The following is a 20,939-nucleotide window of genomic DNA, read 5'->3' on the forward strand; positions in this document are numbered from 1 at the left end:
GTAAAATTGGAAGTGTCTTGGCGACGTTTCGACGAAGTCTCATTCGTCATCTTCAGGCTGGTGCTTTCGGCTTCGTGCTCCTAGAAGCACGAAGCCAAAAGCACCAGCCTGAAGATGACGAATGAGACTTCGCCGAAACGTCGCCAAGACACTTCCAATTTTACGTGGGAGAAACCCGAATAACCAAAGACCTACATACAAACACCCGCGAAAACCTCAAAAAAAATATATATATATATTTTCGTTCGACAGTGGTTGGTGGAACGTAATCAGGTTTTCCTCAAACTGAAGCAAGCAGCTCATGTTTTTCTATTTCTACAAACACCCCGTTGATATATTTTTCAGTGACGGTAAGGTTTAAAGCAAGACTCTCCAAACTCGACAACTTTTAAGACTTAACGACTTCAACTCCCAGAATTCCCCAGCCACTTTAAGACTGGTGGACTTTAACACCCAGAATTCACCAACCAGCCTGACTGGCTGAGGAATTCTGGGAGTTGAAGTCCACAAGTCTTAAAGTTGCCAAATTTGGAGAGCCCTGCTTTAAAGAGATAAAAGCCTTTGCATTAATACTGTCGATAACATTGTTTATTGCTCTAATGATAATACAATGACTGAGAGATAACTGGGGGCTGAAATTTGTCAAGGAGCAATCTTTCCCTATCCAAGAAATATATCCAAAGAATGAGAACTAATTAGTGCAAAATATTACTGTAGTTTATACATTTTGAGACTAATGCTGTATGCCATGAGCAGGCCGTGCCCTGCCATTTAAGAAACTGTTCTAAATCAGCTCCTCAGTCTGAAATGATCAATTCTTAAAGGAAGGGGCCATAGTTCCCCCATGTTGGCTCAGGAATTCTGGGAGTTGAAGTTCACGAGTCATGAAGGGGCCATAGTTCCCCCATGCTGGCTCAGGAATTCTGGGAGTTGAAGTTCACGAGTCATGAAGGGGCCATAGTTCCCCCATGCTGGCTCAGGAATTCTGGGAGTTGAAGTCTACCCATCTCCGAGTGGCCAAGGTTGAAAAATACAGGCCTAGGCCAGGGATAGGCAACCTTAGCTCTTTTATGACTCGTGGACTTCAACTCCCAGAATTCCTGAGCCAGCCATGCTGAGGGGAAAGGGAGAGGTTTCCAAGCTGAGCCATGCTGGCTCAGGAATTCTGGGAGTTGAAGTCCACGAGTCCTAAAAGAGCCAAGGTTGCCTACCCCTGATCTAGGCAATCCACCCAGACGTTCCATTTTCTTTTGGATACTCACAGCTTCTCCAACAGTTTGAGCTTGCTCTGAACTTGAGACGCCCTGTTTGCATTATAGCGAAATCGATCGATAAAGACCTGTGGGAGAAAAGCAGAGCTGATTGACTTATGCAGAAGGATGTACCAGCTGCTGCAGGGAGACAATCTGGAAAATGAAGCTTAAGCCAATGATCCAAGCTACTTTATTTATGTGAGTGTGCCACAGAAGTTTGGAACAGAAGGATTTTTCAAAACTGCACACCCTGAAGCAAGAATAAGAAATGATTCAGATATTCCGTCTCTTTCTGACAGCTAAACAAAGCATTAGGATGATATACAGTGGAGGCTGAAGAAGGTATATTTCTGTATCTATAATTTTCAAAATATTATTGATAATGTTCTTATTCCTGGGTGCAGAAAAAAAAATCTAAGATTTTGGTCTACTCTAGGAATAAAGCCGAAACGGAATGAAAAAAGAATGGCAGAAGTCTCTTTAATATCTTATGGAGACTTAGAACTTAATTTGCCATAAGAGATCCAGTTTGGTCCGGTGGTTAAGGCATCAGACTAGAAAGCAGGAGAGTTGTGAGTTCAAATCCTGCCTTAGCCATGAAAGCTGGCTGGGTGACATTCTCTCTCGGCCCAACCCATCAAACAGGACTGTTGTTATGGAGAAAATAGGAAGAAGATTAATAAAGTTTCGATGTTCGCAAGCTGCCCAGCGGCATCTCCGTGCGAGGTGGGCGACTCGTAAATTTAAGTGAATAAATAAGTAATTTAGCTGGCTTTTGTGGTTACATAATACCACACAGAGGGAAGCGTTTGAGAAGACGCAGTCCCACTTTTGTCTGGTACCCAGCTTAAAAAAAGCCTTATTTTAAAGAATGGTTCATACCATACCATACACCAGGGCTTTTCAACCAGTGGTACAGGTACTACCTGTGGTACATTGGCACCTGGCAGGTGGTACACGATCATCCTAGAAAAGTGGTAGCGGGGGAGGGGAATGAGCTGAACTGGTGGCAGCACCACACAAGCCTGAGCGAGAGACGGCTGGAGCTGCAGGGCTGTCAGGGCTCAGCGGAAGCGCCAGGATCAGCTCCAGGCTCCAGCTGGACCTCGGTGCTGATCCTGGCACTTCTGCTGAGCCCAGAAGAAGCACCAATCAGCTGGAAAGCAGCACTGATCCTGGTGCTTCTGCTGAGCCCAGAAGAAGCGTCAATGAGCTGGGATGTTGCAGCCTCTCCAGGGTCTCGTGATTTACATTCAGATGCTTGGCAACTGATTCATATTTACGATGGTCAGTGTCCCAGGGTCATGTGAAGTGACCAAAACCTGCTGCAACCACCCAGCAGACGCGGGGGAATAAAAACCAAACACCCCCCCACCTCACTCCCGCTGCCAATCCTCAACAGAAATGCTCACAACAATGAAAACCTCGGACAGGAGGAAGAGCGCCGCTGGATGGGCAGGCAGGTGTCTTGCTCGGCTGTGGCTTGGGGGGCACTTTTTTCAGTGCCATTGTAACTTCGAACAGTCACTAAGCGAACGTAAGTCGAGGACTACCTGTACTTTATCACATTTTTCCTTTTTTTTGGGGGGGGGGTCAAAAAGTTTTTGATACCTTGCTAGGCGACTGGTGGTACTCGGATATTGCCATATCCCAAAAGTGGTACAATGGGTGAAAAGGTTGAAAAGCCCTGCCATACACCATACCATCGCTCATATACAATATATCACATCATATAGCATGCATTCTATCATATTTTATAGGGCACTGCTGGATCAGCATCCGCCCCATGGCGAACCGCTCCGCTCTCTGACCTGGATATGGTCCCGGTATTGTTGCTGCGCCTCGAATTCACGCTGCTGGTTTTTCAGCCGTTCTTCCTTGATCTTGACAAAGTTCTCAAAGTCCCCACGGTAGCAGTCAAGCCGCTGCGTGTGCAGGTGGATGACATCGGTGGCCACGGCGTTTAAGAAGTTCCGATCGTGAGACACGACGAGGATGGTGGACTGCCAAGTCTAGAAGGGCCCAGATGAAGAGGGGGCAGGATGAAGGCCTCGGCCAGATCTCAAAGTCCCAAGCTCTTTAACTGCTTATTCCCTTGTCGTCCCCCCTCCACCCTGGATGGCTTTCCAAATTTTGCAGTTTGTAACGTTTTATTAAATTATAGAATAAAATACAAAAATACAAAAGCAAAGAGTAGGACACAGTGGGGAGGAAAAAGGGGAAGTGAGGAGGAGGGGGGGAAAGCAAAAGCACTGATTTCCGACTCCCTCTATTGCAGTAGAACAGTGTTTCCCAAACTTGACAATTTTAAGGCATGTGGACTTCAACTCCCAGAATTCCACAGCCAGTGTTGCTGGCTGTGGAATTCTGGGAGTTGAAGTCCTCATGCCTTAAAATTGTCACGTTTGGGAAACACTGCAGTAGAATAAAGCATTAATGTCGAACCTCAACTTTTCACTTTTCCATAATGGTAATCAACTAGCCATTTCTATAACAACAAATCAATCTAATCAGTAAAGCCCAAAAATCAAAGCTTCATTTTGCTTTTCCACCACAAGCACAAAGTCCAGTAGAAACAGAAGTACTTATATTCCAAATTTTGGACAGACCTGCAAATAGTTTTCCAGCCAAATGATTGCCTTCACATCCAGCATGTTGGTTGGCTCTGGAAGCGAATTAAAAGAAGGCCGTTAAGCACACAGTGCCTTTGGGCACAAATTCACAGGGAAAGAGATATGGGTAATCCTCAAAATTACGACCACAATCGAGCCCAAAGTTTCCCTTGCTGAGCAAGACAGTTGTTAAGTGACTTTGGCCCCATTTTACAACCTTTTCCTGCCAGAGGTGTATCATTGTCTTTGCAAAAGGGGATTGCGTGACCCCAGGACACTGCAACCGTCATAAATGTGAGTCAGTTGCCAAGCGCGGGAATGTAATAATAATAATAATAATAATAATAATAATAATAAAGTTGGAAGGGACCTTGGAGGTCATCTAGTCCAACCCCCTGTTCAGGCAGGAAACCCTATACCATTTTGGACAAATGGCTGTCCAGTCTCTTCTTAAAAACGTCCAGTGTTGGAGCATTCACCACTTCTGGAGGCAGGTTGTTCCACTGGTTAATTGTTCTCACTGTCAGGAAGTTTCTCCTTAGTTCTAGGTTGCTTCTCTCCTTGGTTAGTTTCCATCCGTTGCTTCTTGTCCTGCCTTCAGGCGCTTTGGAGAATAGCTTGACTCCCTCTTCTTTGGGGCAACCCCTGAGATACTGGAAGGCTGCTATCATGTCCCCCTTCGTCCTTCTCTTCATTAAACTAGACATACCCTATTCCAGCAACTGTTCCTTGTATGTTTTAGCCTCCAGTCCCCTAATCATCTTTGTTGCTCTTCTCTGCACTCTTTCTAGAGTCTCAACATCTTTTTTACATCGTGGTGACCAAAACTGGATGCCGTATTCCAAGTGTGGCCTTACCAAGGCATTGTAAAGTGGTATTAACACTTTGCATTCTATCCCTCTGTGAATGCAGCCTAGCACTGTGTTGGCCTTTTTGGCAGCTGCAGCACACGGCTGGCTCCTATTTAAGTGATTGCCCACTGCTGGCTCGTATTTAAGGGATCTTGATCACGTGACCGTGGGGAATGCTGCAATGGTTCTTAAGTGCGAAAAAGGGGCATAAGTCACTTTTTCAGTGCCGTTGTAACTTCCAACGGTCACTAACCAAATGGTAAATGTTCATGATGCAATGGCCAAATTTTGAATTAAACAGCACGAAGAATAGTTCTAATATGGCCGGAACAGGATTAAAACCAAACAAAGAAAATGAGTTAATTTAACACAGCTCCTATGTAACCCTTGTGAAATAGTTTAAGGAGAGCTAACACTTTCTGGTGGACGTTGATAAGGCTTTACCTGATGAAATGGGGGCCTAAAATCTTGCAAAGACTTAGGAATCCATTTTTTCTCTTTAACCCCCCCTTTTTTTCCCAATTTAAGTTGATTTTGGGGTGGCGGGTTACTTTGTTACACGGGTGCCTCAGCAAGGCTTAAATGAGAAGAAGGACTAGGTGGGACATGATAGCAATATTTCAGTGTTTGAGAAGCTGCCACAAAGGGGGTCACCCTATTCTCCAAAGCACCTGAGGGCAGGACAGGAAACAATGGGTGGAAACCAATCAAGCAGAGAAGCAACCTGGAATTCAAGAGAAACTTCCTGACAGCGAGGACAATTAACCTGTGGAACAGCTTGCCTCCAGAAGTTGTGGGTGCTTCATCACTGGAGGTTTTTAAGAAGAGACTGGACAGCCACCTGTCTGAAATGGTATAGGGTCTCCTGCTTGAGCAGGGGGTTGGACTAGAAGGCCTTCAAAGTCCCTTTCACCTCTTTTCTGATTAATTCATTAAATCTTCAAAGTTATCCCTTACAATAGAGGCTTAACATTTTTGCCCAGCTTGTGACAGAGATACCCTATAACTCTGACAATTGCCAACTGTCAGAAAACCATATAACTCTGACAACTGCCAACTGCAAGAAAAGTAGCCACAAATCCTGGTAGGTCATATTCATACAGTTGCCAAAACTTTGTAGCAAAGTTTTCCAGTCTAGGGAGCTTCCAAATGTTGGAAGTGCGTGGACTTCATCCCAGAATTCTAAATAACAGCCATTTGGAAACACTGGCTCGGAACAATGGGGAAACCAGCAACCCACCAGGGGATGGGAAAAAGATTGCATCAGTATTCCCTGGATAATTCTTTGAGGGGGGTTTACACCCCTTACCTTCCGTCTGCATACGTCCAGAAAAGACTTACCATCAAGCAGGAGAAGGTCAGGCCTGGGAAAATCAAAATCAACAGAAGAGGAAAGGGAGACAGAAGTATTATTAGTGCAGCCATCACAAATTCTACTGTGGCACTGCTTTGATAGTAAATTTCTCACCAAGCTTTCTCTGCAATAACTGCGCTCTCTTAATAGTTTCGTTATCCCTGAAAGCCAATCACACCTAATCCATTCAAGTCCAGTTATCTCCGAAGGGGGAAATTCTTAAAACTGCTCAGGCCGGCAATTTTTAATACGAGTCTGCACTTTTACACCATTGCGCAAAAACTTGGCAAAAGGTTTCGCTGCTCTAATATTTAATTATTAAATTTACACACGGCCGATCAATCTCACAATCAAGTGACTTAGCTTCAAATTCTGTAGGTGAACACCTAAAATTTGGGGGGGGGGGGAACCCCAAACCCTGCTCAACTTTTAAACTGAGAAAATTTATTACACGGGCATTTAAAAAAAGCTGAATGTATTATATTATTCAATGAAAAATGGGGTGATTTGGAAAGGTCAGTAAGAAAGAAACATTAGTTTTGTGCTGCTGGGTACGACTGAAAGATTTTCTCACTGCAGTGGAAAGCCTATGTGTGTGTGTGTGTGTGTGTGTGTGTGTGTGTACGTACAAACACACACACATATGTATGTGGATACATATATATGTGTGTATACATACATACATACATACATGTTTTCTGAGGTTTTCGCGGGTGTTTGCATGTAGGTCTTTGGTCATTCGGGTTTTCTCCCGCATCAAATTGGAAGTGTCTTGGTGATGTTTCAATGAAGTCTCATTCGTCATCTTCAGGCTGGTGTTTTCGGCTTCGTGCTTCTAGGAGCACGAAGCCGAAAACACCAGCCTGAAGATGACGAATGAGACTTCGTCGAAACGTCGCCAAGACACTTCCTATTTGACGCAGGAGAAAACCCGAATGACCAAAGACCTACACACACACACACACACACACACACACACACACACACACACACACACACGTGTGTGTATATATATACATATATATACACACATACATACATATATACACGTATATATATGTATATATAAAGTTTCCAATTTCTCAGGAGAATGGGCTCTCTGATTGAAGCATTCTTTTTCTTTTTGTCCTTTAAATTCTGGAAAAAACTTAAAATACTGTAATTATCCCCAACTGATATGTATCTTTTGTGCACAAAACACCTACGGGTTAGTCCTCGGCTTACAACCATTTGTTTAGAGACTGCTCAAAGTTACAATGGCGCTGCTAAAAGTGACGTATGGCCCAAAGATGTTTTTTTTCCCACGAGGCAACTGGACTTCCTTATTTTTCTTTGAAGATGTTTCGGCTTCTCATCCAAGAAACTTCTTCAGCTCTGCTGAAATCAATCAAGGCATGAAACAACCTGGAATTAAGGAGCCTCCGAGGACGCACATAAACCTCCGAGTGGCCTCAACGATTCTCAGAGAGAGCACTAACAGCCAGATGACTTGAAGGAATGTAAATCCTTCCATTCCCTGCCGTTCAATCAGAGCTGAAGCAGCTTCTGGGATGAGAAGCGAAACGTCTTCAAAGAAAAAAACAAAGAAAGTCCAGTTGCCTCCTTGAAAAGCACCACTGGGACAACCGTGACCTGGATGACTGAGAATCTAGATAGACATGATCTCTGCAGTATTCCCATGGCCACGTGATCAAAATTCAGGCGCTTGGCAACTGGCCTGTATTTAAGACTTTGTTACTTTGGTCGCTAAACGAATGGTTGCTAAGGCAAGGATGACCAGTACTCTCATCTCTCCCCCCCACGCAGTCGGGTATCCTTGCCTGTTTCTAGATTAGACATGTCAAACACAAGGTCTGGGGGCCGGATGCGGCCTGCAAAGCCATGCTGGAAACAGTGAGGGAACGGCCCCCGCTGCCTTGGCCCTGGCCCAGGCCGGCCAGGAGTCAATGTACAATTTTGTGGTGGCCATCTATGCTGAAACACATTTAATCTTAGCTCCACAAGGCCGTCCAGAAACAGCGAGGAACCAGCCTCTGCTGCATCGTCCCCGCCCCCCTGGGTGCATGCTGGGCAGGTGTTACCCTTTGTGAGGACTGAAGAAATGGACCATGCCTTGGCGCTTGCCCGGTCCCACCCCCTTCTGCCAGAGACCCACAGGCACCCTTGACGCGAACGATGTAGAGCTGGCCATGCCCACCCAGTAGGCCATACCCACTCCATCCACGCCCACCCAGTAGGCCGCACCCACCCTGGCCACACTCACCGGGCCCCCCAAGGGCAACCGCAATGCTGATGCGGCCCTCCATGAAATTGAGTTTGACACCCCTGCCTTAGATCCTTCAACACAGCTAATCAGGATTAAGACCTCAACTGACTTTTGACTCCCCCACTGTTACTATCTACCCATTTTCCGGAAAAAAAGGATTTTGAGCGGAACGGAGATCCTTGAGACTCACCGGGCGAAAAGGGCGCGAGCCAAAGCCAGCCTCATTCTCCAACCTCCAGAAAACTCTCTAAGGAGAAGGAATAAAGGAGAGGTCAGTTCCCCTGGGCCAGCCGGACCCCAGTTTGCCTGTAGATATGGAAGGTCGCCTTACATTTTTCAAGGGCTGGTGTCAGAGATGGCCAAGTTCACTTCCCCAATTCTATCACAATTGTAATGTGAAGGGACAGCTACCAAGCTTCCTATCTCTGGAAGCGCCCCTCTGTCCCAGCACCTAGCAGTAGGCAAGATCAAAAAGAAAAAAAAAAAAATCTAGGATCCCATAGTTCAAATCACAGAAGGGAAAAAATTCAGTCTTGGCTAAAGCCCACTTACTTGGTGGTCTGTTGCTGCATCTTTGCGCTGAAACCCAACCCAGCCAGGATAACGGACGCTCTGTAGGAGGAAAAGAAAGGAAAGGTGATTTATAGATCCCAGAATCTGGACTAGAAGCTAACTCTGGATGTGTCTGAAAAGAGACTCCGGAAGGTTTTAGGAAGGCAGTGGCATCTGAACTCGGAATAAGAATCGATTGGAAGTAGGAGTAGTTAGGTAAGGGCACTAGCCACAAGATAAGATAAGCTTTATTGTCATTTTTTTACTGTGGGCAGAACGGCACACGTCAAAAATGAAATTTAGTTGCCTGCTCTCAAAGTGAAACACATACCTGACACACACCTAAAACATACTATGTACAACTTATGTATAGACCCACACCCCTACATATACGTAACAAAATAAATATTAAGTACTGTCCATCTTGAATACATAGCGGAAGGAGGAAGCTTGTGAGTTCGCAAGGTTAATGCTGTATGGAATAAAACTATGGCTGAATCTGGATGTTCTGCTACGGATACCACGAAGCCTCCGCCCAGAAGGGAACAAGGAAAACAGGTCGTGAAGAGGATGTGTCGTGTCCCAGATAATCTTACGGACCCTCCTCAAGCAACGCTTCTGTGCTATGTCCTGGATGGGAAGGAGGGAACTGCCAATGATCTTTTCGGCCATCCTCACCACTCTCTGCACCGCCTTCCTATCTGAAGCAGGGATGCTTCCAAACGAGACTGTGATGCTGTATGACAAAGGGCGACCTGGTAGCTCAGGGGTTACGATGCTGGGTTTATCAGCTGGAAAGCTGGCAGCCCAAGTTTGAGACTCGAGCGTCCTGCGATGGGGTAAGCTCCCGTCCTCACCTCAGCTCCTGCCAACCTAGCAGTTTGAAAGCATGGAAATGCGAGTAGATAAATAGGTACCACTTTGGTGGGAAGGTAACGGTGCTCCGCGACATTATGCTGGCTGCCTGACCGTGGAAATGTCTTCGGGTAGCACTGGCTCAATGGCCTTAAAATGGAGGTGAGCATCATCCCCTGTAGTCGGCAACTGTACCGTGTTTTCCCAAAAGTAAGACCTAGCCTTCTGGAAAGGACTTTGACTCTGAAATGCAGGCCGGAGCTCCATTCTCAGCTGCAGAAAGAAGTGGGCCGGCTGGGTGGGGGCTGTTGGTGCCGGAGGTGAGTAGAAAAGACTCCCCCCCCCCAAAATAAGACCTGGTGCTTCTTTTGGAGGCAAACACACACACAAAAAGACTGGGTCTTATTTTAGGGAGACACGGTAGCAGAGTAAAATCTACAGCAGACGTATCAAACACTAGGCCCGGGGACCGGATGCAGCCCGCAAAGTGGTTTCATGTGGCCCATGAAGCCATCCTGGAAACAATGAGAGAACGGCCCCTGCTGCCTTGGCCCTGGCCCAGGCCGGCTGGGAGCCAATGTGCAATTTTGGGGTGGCCATCTATGCTGAAAGGCATTCAGTCTTAGCTCTACAAGGCCGTCTGGAAACAGTGAGGAACCAGCCCCTGCCCCGTCGGCCCCGCCCCCTGGGTGCTCGCTGGGGAAGTGTCCCCCTTTGTGAGGAATGAAGAAATGGACCATGCCTTGGCGCTTGCCCCAGTCCCACCCCCTTCTGCCAGACACCCCCAGATCTGTCCCACTCCTGCCCAGGCCCCCACAGGTACCCTTGACGCGAATGATGTAGAGCTGGGGGATGCAGGCAGCACACAAAACCACGCACCCTCCGGTTCGCGGAAAAACCTCTTTCCACGGAACCGGTCCCTAATGCCCAAAAGGTTGGGGACCTCTGCTTTAGAGAACCCGAGAAGCCAATTTTCACTCGGAATTTAGGAAATTTGAGTCCTTGGTGGAAATGTGTTGCTTTCAGTTGAGGGAAAAATGGCCTTTTCCCCACCCACATGTTATCTACAGATTCGTAGGCATCAGGATTCGCTATTTTAGACCTGGATCTTTTGCAAGTCAGCCGTTTTGCCAGAATTCATCGACTACCGAGCCTGTCGATTCAGAACCGATTCTGCTCCTACAGAGTTTCATTTTACCTTGCTGGGGCCTTGTCTGCCTCAATCTCTTCTAGCCTGGCGTAGATTTCGGACAGTCGAGCCCCTTCTGTGCCTATTCCTCTGGAAAAAAAAAAAAAAAGACAGAAAAGCAGCATGGTAGTTTGTAGGTGGCCAAACTAGCATCTGAATTAAGACAGCCTTCCTTGGGGAACAAGGTTACCTTCCGGAGTTAACCCGGGCGGTCAGCTCCTTCTCCTCCTTCAGCAGCCCCTCGCGAACCATGTCACATTCCAGCACGCTCTGCAGGGCCGGTGTCTCGTCCCCGGCCACCTCCTGCTCCACGTGAAGAATGCTGATATGCGAGGGGATGCGCAGATTGCGGCTGGCGATCATCTTCAGCAAGGTGGTCTTGCCTAACCCGTTCCGACCTACCAAGCCGTATCGCCGGCCATAGGCCAGGTTCAGGTCTGCTCCTGTGAGGAGGACCCTGGAGGAGAAGAAAGGAAAGGAGAACTGTATACTGTGCATAAAACAACGGGGATGTTTTTGAGACCCATCTTTAGAAACCTCATTTGTGCCAGGTGAGGTGACAACTGCACCTGGGCCGGATGGACAGAGTTACAATTGCAAGAATATAGTGGTGGCGAACCTAGATAGATAGATAGATAGACAGAAGAGAGAGAGAGAGAGAGAGAGAGAGAGAGAGAGAGAGAGAGAGAGAGAGAGAGAGAGAGAGAGAGAGAGAGAGAGAGAGAGAGAGAGAGAACCTTTATTGTCATTTTTTCCTGCGGGCACAACGGCACACATTAAAAGTGAAATTTAGTTGCTTCCTCTCAAAGTGTACACATACACAACACACATTTAATATAATTAAATGGGAATTTATGGGTGAATGGCCATTTTCTTGTGATTCATCACCAAGTGTTGTGCTGAGATAACAGTAATAAGGAGAGGCTGCATAAGACCTTAACCCAGTGGTGGCGAACCTATGGCACGGGTGCCAGAAGCGGCACTCGGAGCCCTCTCATGTGCCGTTGCCCTAGCCTCATCTCCCGCCATGACTCCCTCCTCTCCAGCCGTTCCCCCAAGCGTGACCCACACGGAGCAGCGCAGCCAAGGATATGACAGCCAGGCAGCGCAGACAAGACTCTGAATTCCCCATTGGCTTTGCTTGTCAGGAGGTCGTAAGACCCCGGGACACTGCAACCGTCGTAAGTATGAACCAGTTGCCAAGGGTCTGAATTCGGATCGTGGGGATGCTGCAGTGGTCGTTAAGTGTGAAAAACGGTCCTACGTCACTTTTTTTCCAGTGCCGTCGTAACTTCAAACAGTCACTAAATCAACTGTTGTAATTTGAGGACTACTGTTTTTTTAATTGCCTGATCCATCAGGGTGGGTCTTTCCTTAGTTCCTTTCTCTGACCATTAAGCCACTGGGGGCTCCACCCTCTCTCGTTTGTTCCTTCCTAACCCTAACCCTAACCCTAACCCTAACCCTAACCTTGGCCTTCAACTCGTGGACTTCAACTCCCAGAATTCCTGAGCCAGCCATGCTGAGGGGAAAGGGAGAGGTTTCCAAGCTGAGCCATGCTGGCTCAGGAATTCTGGGAGTTGAAGTCCGCAAGTCATGAAGGGGCCACAGTTTCCCCATGCTGGCTCAGGAATTCTGGGAGTTGAAGTCCACGAGTCATGAAGGGGCCACAGTTCCCCCATGCTGGCTCAGGAATTCTGGGAGTTGAAGTCCAGGAGTCATGAAGGGGCCATAGTTCCCCCATGCTGGCTCAGGAATTCTGGGAGTTGAAGTCTACCCATCTCCGAGTGGCCAAGGTTGAAAAATACAGGCCTAGGCCAGGGGTAGGCAACCTTGGCCTTCAACTCGTGAACTTCAACTCCCAGAATGCCTGAGCCAGCCACGCTGAGGGGAAAGGGAGAGGTTTCCAAGCTGAGCCATGCTGGCTCAGGAATTCTGGGAGTTGAAGTCCACCAGTCATAAAAGAGCCAAGGTTGCCTACCCCTGACCTAAACGCTTATTGTAATTTTAAATAAATAAATGTTTTTTTCAAAATCCGGCGTTAATCCTATCCGATACTCAGCTCTGTTCAACAGAAATACTAACGTCTTTCCTCTGCCATGAAGTTTGGGTTGGTGTAACCACAAGTCAGCTTACTAGGCGTAAGCCAGGTGTTTAACCACCAGTTCGCTTACGGGGCTACGCTCCAACAAGTCTAAATTGCCAAATCAAAAGGTGCTACAGAGCACGACTCTTTGAACGTGGAGACTCACCGCTCACCGAAGGACACGTCAAAGTTTTCGATGCGTACGTCGTAGGACTTGTTCTTGCCTGACAGTTCTAGGCGGTTCTCTTTCTTACTGGCAGCTTGGCTGGCGGATGCTTCTTCCAGAACCCTGGCACAACCAGAACAAAATTGGAAACAACCATGAAGACAAGGCAGAACACGTGTTCCATCATCATGATCATCATCATTACTTGCCCCGCCAGCCAACTTTTTCTGCAGCCGAAGGAGCAGCTTCATTCTGCAGCTGAGAATGGAGTTCCGGCCTGCATTTTTCAGTCAGAAGCCTTTGTGCAAGGCCTCTGCAGCTGAAAACCAAGCTATGGATTCAATCCGTAGCTCGGTTCTCAACTACAGAGCCCTTTCCAGAAGCAAGGGTAGTACCAATAGTCATAGGCTCCTTGGGTGCAATCCCAAAACAACTGGAGCACCACTTGAACACCATTGGCATTGACAAATTCGCTATTAGTCAATTGCAAAAGGCGGCCTTACTAGGAACTGCTTCCATCCTGCAACGATATCTGTAATACCATCAAACATCCACATCTGCCTATCCCAGGTCCTAGGTAAGGACTCGATAGGTAGACAAAATGCCAAATCCAGTCTGAACATCTAGCTGACTGTGGGATGATCCATAATAATAATAATAATAACAACAACAATAATAATAATGTTGGAAGGGACCTTGAAGATCATCTAGTCCAACCCCCTGCTCAGACAGGAAACCCTATACCAGTCTCTTCTTTAAAACTTCCAGTGTTGGAGCATTTACCGCTTCTGGAGGCAGGTTGTTCCACTGGTTAATTCTTCTAACTGTCAGGAAGTTTCTCCTTAGTTCTAGGTTGCTTCTCTCCTTGATTATTTATTTATTTATTTATTTTTAAAATTTATAAGCCGCCCCACCCCCGAAGGACTCTGGGCAGCTAACAATAAAAAACACATAAACATAACAAAACAACAGTACAAAGACAATCATCCAGGGGTTAGGTTTTATAAACCTAAGAGATGGTTAGTTTCCATCTGTTGCTTCTTGTCCTGCCTTCAGGCGCTTTGGAGAATAGCTTGACTCTCTCTTCTTTGGGGCAGCCCCTGAGATATTGGAGCACTGCTATCATGTCCCCCCTCTTCCTTCTCTTCATTAAACTAGACTTACCCAATTCCAGCAACCGTTCCTTATATGCTTTAGCCTCCAGTCCCCTGATCATCTTTGTTGCTCTTCTCTGTACTCTTTCTAGAGTCTCAGCATCTTTTTTTACATCGTGGTGACCAAAACTGGATGCAGTATTCCAATGTGGCCTTACCAAGGCATTGTAAAGTGGTATTAATACTTCACGTGATCTTGTGTTGATCAGTGTTGATCCATGGGAGGCATGGCTGCAATGGTAAGCTCCAACCTCTCATTCCTGCCCTAGCTTGATTTTTAGGTTTGTGCCTTGCCCCAAAACTAGGGCTTATTTTTTTGGGCAGGGCTTATATTAGGCCCACTCCCAAAAATCAAGCTAAAGCTTATTTTCAGGGTAGGCCTTACTTTTGGGGAAACACAGGTAAATTCATTAATGGGCACGCTTGGGATGCTGACCTAACTCCTATTGTTCTGCAAACTGCAGATATTGTTAGCTGGCGCCCAGGTGCAATTCAAACCACTGTTTACCACCTAGAACAGTGGTTCTCAACCTTTTTAATGCCGCGACCCCCAACCGGTCGTAAGTCGAGGACTACTCCACCGGTCGTAAGTCGAGGACTACTCAACTGGTGCAGCACCGTTTGCAGAATGGGACTTTTGGCGGGCTCAGCAGGGCAGAGACAGCCTGGACAATTCCTATTGGCTTTTGAAAGCCAATAGAATTAGACTCTATTCAAGAGAGTCTATTCTATTGGCTTTCAAAAGCCAATAGAATAAAAGGGAGTAGCACAGCTAAGGAAAAGGGGAAAAAAAATGGCGGACTGCGTTGTTTGGCGACCCCCGTGAAATGGTCATTCGACCCCAAATGGGGCCCCGACCCACAGGTTGAGAACCACTGACCTAGAAAGCTGCCTAGCTTATCTGAGGAATTGCTGATCTCCCAATAGTTTCTGCCGATCCTGATGGTCAAGCAGAATGGGTGCTGGGGAATCCTTGTTGCTCTCTCTGAGCTCGACTGTTTGCTGGCAGACGTTTCGATCCCCAACATGTAACATCATCAGTGCTAGTAACTTGCCCTGTCAATGTTGGGGGATGGTATGCTTTTTTTTCCCCTTGGTAGTGCCTTGATTAGAGAATTGCTTCCTTCTTGGACTGTTTTGTCTAAATCAGGGGCAGGCAACCGTGGCTCTTTTATGACTCGTGGACTTCAACTCCCAGAATTCCTGAGCCAGCCATGCTGAGGGGAAAGAGAGAGGTTTCCAAGCGGAGCCAGGCTGGCTCAGGAATTCTGGGAGTTGAAGTCCACGAGTCATAAAAGAGCCAAGGTTGCCTATCTCTGGCCTAGGCCTAGGCCACTTCATGACTCGTGGACTTCAACTCCCAGAATTCCTGAGCCAGCCATGCTGAGGGGAAAGGGAGAGTTTCCAAGCTGAGCCAGGCTGGCTCAGGAATTCTGGGAGTTGAAGTCCACGAGTCATAAAAGAGCCAAGTTTGAAGACCCCTGATTTAAATATTTAAATATTTTTCCTCACAGTCACGTGATCAAAATTCAGGCATTTGGTCAGGGGTAGTCAACCTTGGCTCTTTTATGACTCGTGGACTTCAACTCCCAGAATTCCTGAGCCAGCCATGCTGAGGGGAAAGGGAGAGGTTTCCAAGCTGAACCATGCTGGCTCAGGAATTCTGGGAGTTGACGTCCACGAGTCATAAAAGAGCCAAGGTTGCCCACCCCTGGTCTAAATATTAATCCTTGCTTATCTGGGTATTGGTCACAACCAAGCTCAGACAGCAACAAGGATTCCACACACCAACACTGAGCTACAGAACTTGTCTTCTATTGGAGGGTAGTTGCTCTCTGCTCCCTTCAATTCAATGACATCATCTAGAGCAGTGGTTCTCAACCTGTGGGTCGGGACCCCATTTGGGGTCGAACGACCATTTCACGGGGGTCGCCAAACAAGGCTGTCCGCCATTTTTCCCCCTTTTCTTTGGCCACGCCCCTGACACCCGGTGATGTATAAGTGGTTGGGGGTCACCACAACATGGGGAACTGTATTATGGGGTCGCGGCATTAGAAAGGTTGAGAACCACTGATCTAGAGAGACCTTGAAAGTGCACCTTCTGGGTCATGGTGCCCGCCCCCTGGAACAACGCCCCCCACCCGGAAATTTATATGGTGTATAGTCTGATGAAGTACAGGAAATCCATCAAAACCTGGCTGTAGCCCCAGGCCTCGGATTAAGATTGATGCCAAAGTCCTGTTCAATTTTATTTGACGGGAACAGGGTTGCTAAATGAGGAGAGGGTCTATTTGGAAAAAGTTCAGAGAAGAGCAACTAAGGTGACCCAAGGCCTGGAGACTAAAACATACGAAGAACGGCTGCGGGACTTGGGTTTGGCTAGTCTAAAGAAAAGAAGAAATAGGGGTGACGTGATAGCAGCGTTCCAGTATTTGAGGGGTTGCCACCAAGAAGAGGGGGGTCATGTTATTCATCAAAGCACCAGAGGGCAGGATAAAAAACAATGGTTGGAAACTGAACAAAGAGAGAAGCAACCTGGAATTAAGGAGAAAGTTCCTAACAGTGAGGACTATTAACCAGTGGAACAGCCTGCCTCCAGAAATTGTGGGTGCTCCATCACTGGAGGTTTTAAGAAAGGACCAAACCAGACCAGACCAGACCAGTCACTTATCTGAAACGGTATGCTTGAGCAGGGGGCTGAACTAGAAGACCTCCAAGGTCCCTTCCAGCTTCTATTCTATTCTATTCTATTCTATTCTATTCTATTCTATTCTATTCTATTCTATTCTATTCTATTCTATTCTATTCTATATATTCTATTCTATTCCATTCCATATACAGTATTCTATTCTACTCTACTCTATTCTATTCCATTTCATATACAGTATTCTATTCTATTCCATTGCATTCCATTTACAGTATTCTATTCTATTCTATTCCATTCCATATACAGTATTCTATTCTATTCTATTCCATTCCATATATTCTAATCTATTCCATTCCATATATTCTATTCTATTCCATTCCATATACAGTATTCTATTCTATTCCATTCCATTCCATATATTCTATTCTATTCCATTCCATATACAGTATTCTATTCTATTCTATTCTATTCTATTCTATTCTATTCCATTCCATATATTCTATTCTATTCCATTCCATATACAGTATTCTATTCTATTCTATTCCATTCCATATATTCTATTCTATTCCATTCCATATACAGTATTCTATTCTATTCTATTCCATTCCATTCCATATATTCTATTCTATTCCATATACAGTATTCTATTCTATTCTATTCTATTCTATTCTATTCCATTCCATATATTCTATTCTATTCCATTCCATATACAGTATTCTATTCTATTCTATTCCATTCCATATATTCTATTCTATTCCATTCCATATACTATTCTATTCCATTCCATATATTCTATTCTATTCCATTCCATATACAGTATTCTATTCTATTCTATTCCATTCCATATATTCTATTCTATTCCATTCCATATACAGTATTCTATTCTATTCTATTCCATTCCATTCCATATATTCTATTCTATTCCATTCCATATACAGTATTCTATTCTATTCTATTCCATTCCATTCCATATATTCTATTCTATTCCATTCCATATACTAGTATTCTATTCTATTCTATTCTATTCATTCCATTCCATATATTCTATTCTATTCCATTCCATATACAGTATTCTATTCTATTCCATTCCATATATTCTATTCTATTCCATTCCATATACAGTATTCTATTCTTCTATTCCATTCCATATATTCTATTCTATTCCATTCCATATATTCTATTCTATTCTATTCCATTCCATTCCATTCCTATACAGTATTCTATTCTATTCTATTCCATTCCATATATTCTATTCTATTCCATTCCATATATTCTATTCTATTCCATTCCATATATTCTATTCTATTCCATTCCATATACAGTATTCTATTCTATTCTATTCCATTCCATTCCATATATTCTATTCTATTCCATTCCATATACAGTATTCTATTCTATTCTATTCTATTCCATATATTCTATTCTATTCCATTCCATTCCACTCTATTTCTATTCTATTGCCTACTGCTTATTCTACTCTATTCTGTTGCTTATTCTATTCTATTCCCTATTGTTTATTTTATTCTATTCCCTATTCTACTCTACTCTACTCTATCCTCTTTTATATCAGCCACATCCTAGTCTTCTATATCTCCTTCCCCCTAAGCAGTGGAAAGACCTGGGCATTAAGAAGTTGAATCTGCTGCAATTAGTTCTTGGCAGATCCTCCCAATGTTCAGAGACAGGGGCCCCGTTCAAAGATGACCGCTCTTCACTCACAATGGGCTCCCAGATTTGACGGAATCTCGCTCCTGCTTCTTGCACTGCTTCGCTTTAAGGCGGGCCTCGGCTTTCTCCAACTTTTTGGCATTCACCATCTGCAAAGCAAGGAGAAGGACAGCAAAAGCGAATAGCAGAGATACCCACCAGCAGCCAGACAGAGGATGTGAGGGGACGTTAAAAGAAGAGGATAAGCAGGTGACAGGTAGTCCTCGACTTACAACCGTTCGCTTAGCGGCTGTTTGAAGTTACAACGGCACTGAACAAAGTGGCTCGTGACCTTTTCTCACGCTCACAACCATTGCACCACGCCTGCAGTCACGTGATCAAAACTCCCACGCTTGGCCATTTACGACGGTTGCAGCGTCCTGAGGGGTCATGTGATCACCTTTTGCGACCCCCTGACAAGCCAATGGGGGAAAGCCAGATTCACTTCACAACTGTGGCAAGAAACGGTGACAAAATGCGGCCAAACTCATTTTAACAACTGTCTCACTTAGCAACAGAAATGTTGGGGCTCAGTTGTGGTCGTAAGTCGAGGACTACCTGCATTTGGTCTGCTCTTATTACAAGGAGTTTGATTTGGGGGTTGTTTGGGGGGGTGTTTTGGGGGGGGCGGGCCTCCACCTGTACTGTGATTACAAGGATGACGACGCAACTAAATTCTGTTTCTGTGGATAAAGAGGCCAAAGCACGACAGCAAAAATAAGCTGTTTACCTGGAGCCCCACAGCAAGTATTGGGAGCTGGTGCATCTCCAGAGGGTTTTGGAGCTCCCAGCATCCCACAGTAGGAACCAGTATTAGCTGGTGCAACTAAGAGGTTCTCCACCATGTTCCAGAGAGTGAGAGATTCAGCTTTGAAACCTACACAGACTCAATGGTTAGGGATCAATAGTAACAAAAACTGTCGTGGTGGTACCCTTACCGAGCTCTGATCTCTCTTCAACAGCAGTCCCGGCAACAAGTCCAAGTTAGAATCTGCAACCGACAATAAATAAATAAATAAAGATGCTTGCTTCAAGAATCCCAGCATGAGTTCAGATCCTTTTCCCGCTTATTCTAGAACAGCGGTTCTCAACCTTTTTAATGCTGCGACCCCCCAACCGGTCGTAAGTCAAGGACTACTCAACCGGTCGTAAGTCCAGGACTACTGAACTGGTGCAGCACCATTTGCAGACTGGGGCTTTTGGCGGGCTCAGCAAGGCAGAGACAGCCTGGACAATTCCTATTGGCTTTTGAAAGCCAATAGAATTAGACTCTATTCAAGAGAGTCTATTCTATTGGCTTTCAAAAGCCAATAGAATAAAAGGGAGTAGCACAGCTAAGGAAAAGGGGGGAAAAATGGCGGACTGCGTTGTTTGGCGACCCCCGTGAAATGGTCGTTTGACCCCAAATGGGGTCCCGACCCACAGGTTGAGAACCACTGGTCTATAAGAAAATGCATATGACAGTGTTTCCTCAACCTTGGCCGTTTAAAGACATCTGGATTTCAAGTCCCAGAATTTCCCAGCCAGCCCTGCAGAATTCTGGGAATTGAAATCCAGACGTCTTCAAGTGGCCAAGGTTGAGAAACACTTCACAGGCAATAAATATGGAAACATTAACTTACTGATGCGTTTATCACATCAGATATTTAACAGGTCACCCTACTCTGTCTTACCTTGATATTTCTAGGTTTGGCATGCTGGAACATGGCAGCCACATCAAGCATATGTGTGTGTGTGGGTTGGTGTGTGTTTCAAAATCTGTGTAAAATCCTCCCCTGCTTCTCCCACCGCTTATAATTCTTGTTGTTTCCAGAACTTGCTTTTCATAAAAACAGTTGTAAAATCAAGTCGTCACACATGACTCAACTTATAACTGCAATGACTTACAATCGAAATTCCAAGCTTAAATGTGATCATAAGTTAAGGATTACCTTATTTCCTCCCCCCCCCTCAAGATTTATTTGGCAGCCTTTAGTGGCTCACTTAACAGTGTCAAGAAAGGTCGTAAAATGGGGCAAAATTCACTTAGCAAATGTCTCAGCCATAGAAATTTTGGGCACAGTTGTGGTTGTAAATCAAAAGGCTACCTGTACAATGTGCATACAGGTCGTCCACTACTCATAAACCATCACTTAGCTACCATTTGAAAATGGACCTCCTGGGGCAAGGGTAGGCAACCTTATTCTTTTATGACTCGTGGACTTCAACTCCCAGAATTCCTGAGCCAGCATGGCTCAGCTTGGAAAC

At 45.5% G+C, this 20,939-nt stretch overlaps 1 protein-coding gene across 2 annotated transcripts in view; it reads right to left on the reverse strand.

Annotated features, from left to right (window-relative positions):
* The window catches only part of ABCF3 (ATP binding cassette subfamily F member 3), a 35,691-nt gene that overhangs the window by 9,354 nt on the left and 5,398 nt on the right, over positions 1-20,939 (reverse strand). For both annotated transcript variants that reach the window (XM_039347055.1, XM_039347063.1), the window contains exons 4-14: positions 19,631-19,683; positions 18,705-18,802; positions 13,185-13,307; positions 11,123-11,389; positions 10,942-11,022; positions 8,889-8,948; positions 8,527-8,583; positions 6,058-6,080; positions 3,863-3,918; positions 3,065-3,265; positions 1,263-1,339 (exon numbers count right to left, since the gene is read on the reverse strand). In XM_039347055.1, coding sequence (XP_039202989.1) covers positions 1,263-1,339; positions 3,065-3,265; positions 3,863-3,918; positions 6,058-6,080; positions 8,527-8,583; positions 8,889-8,948; positions 10,942-11,022; positions 11,123-11,389; positions 13,185-13,307; positions 18,705-18,802; positions 19,631-19,683 — 1,096 coding nt within the window. The remainder of the gene's footprint in view (positions 1-1,262; positions 1,340-3,064; positions 3,266-3,862; positions 3,919-6,057; positions 6,081-8,526; positions 8,584-8,888; positions 8,949-10,941; positions 11,023-11,122; positions 11,390-13,184; positions 13,308-18,704; positions 18,803-19,630; positions 19,684-20,939) is intronic.

Source organism: Crotalus tigris, unplaced genomic scaffold (genome assembly GCF_016545835.1).
Source record: "Crotalus tigris isolate CLP2741 ecotype Arizona unplaced genomic scaffold, ASM1654583v1 scf7180000017552.641344, whole genome shotgun sequence".
Taxonomy (NCBI): domain Eukaryota; kingdom Metazoa; phylum Chordata; class Lepidosauria; order Squamata; family Viperidae; genus Crotalus; species Crotalus tigris.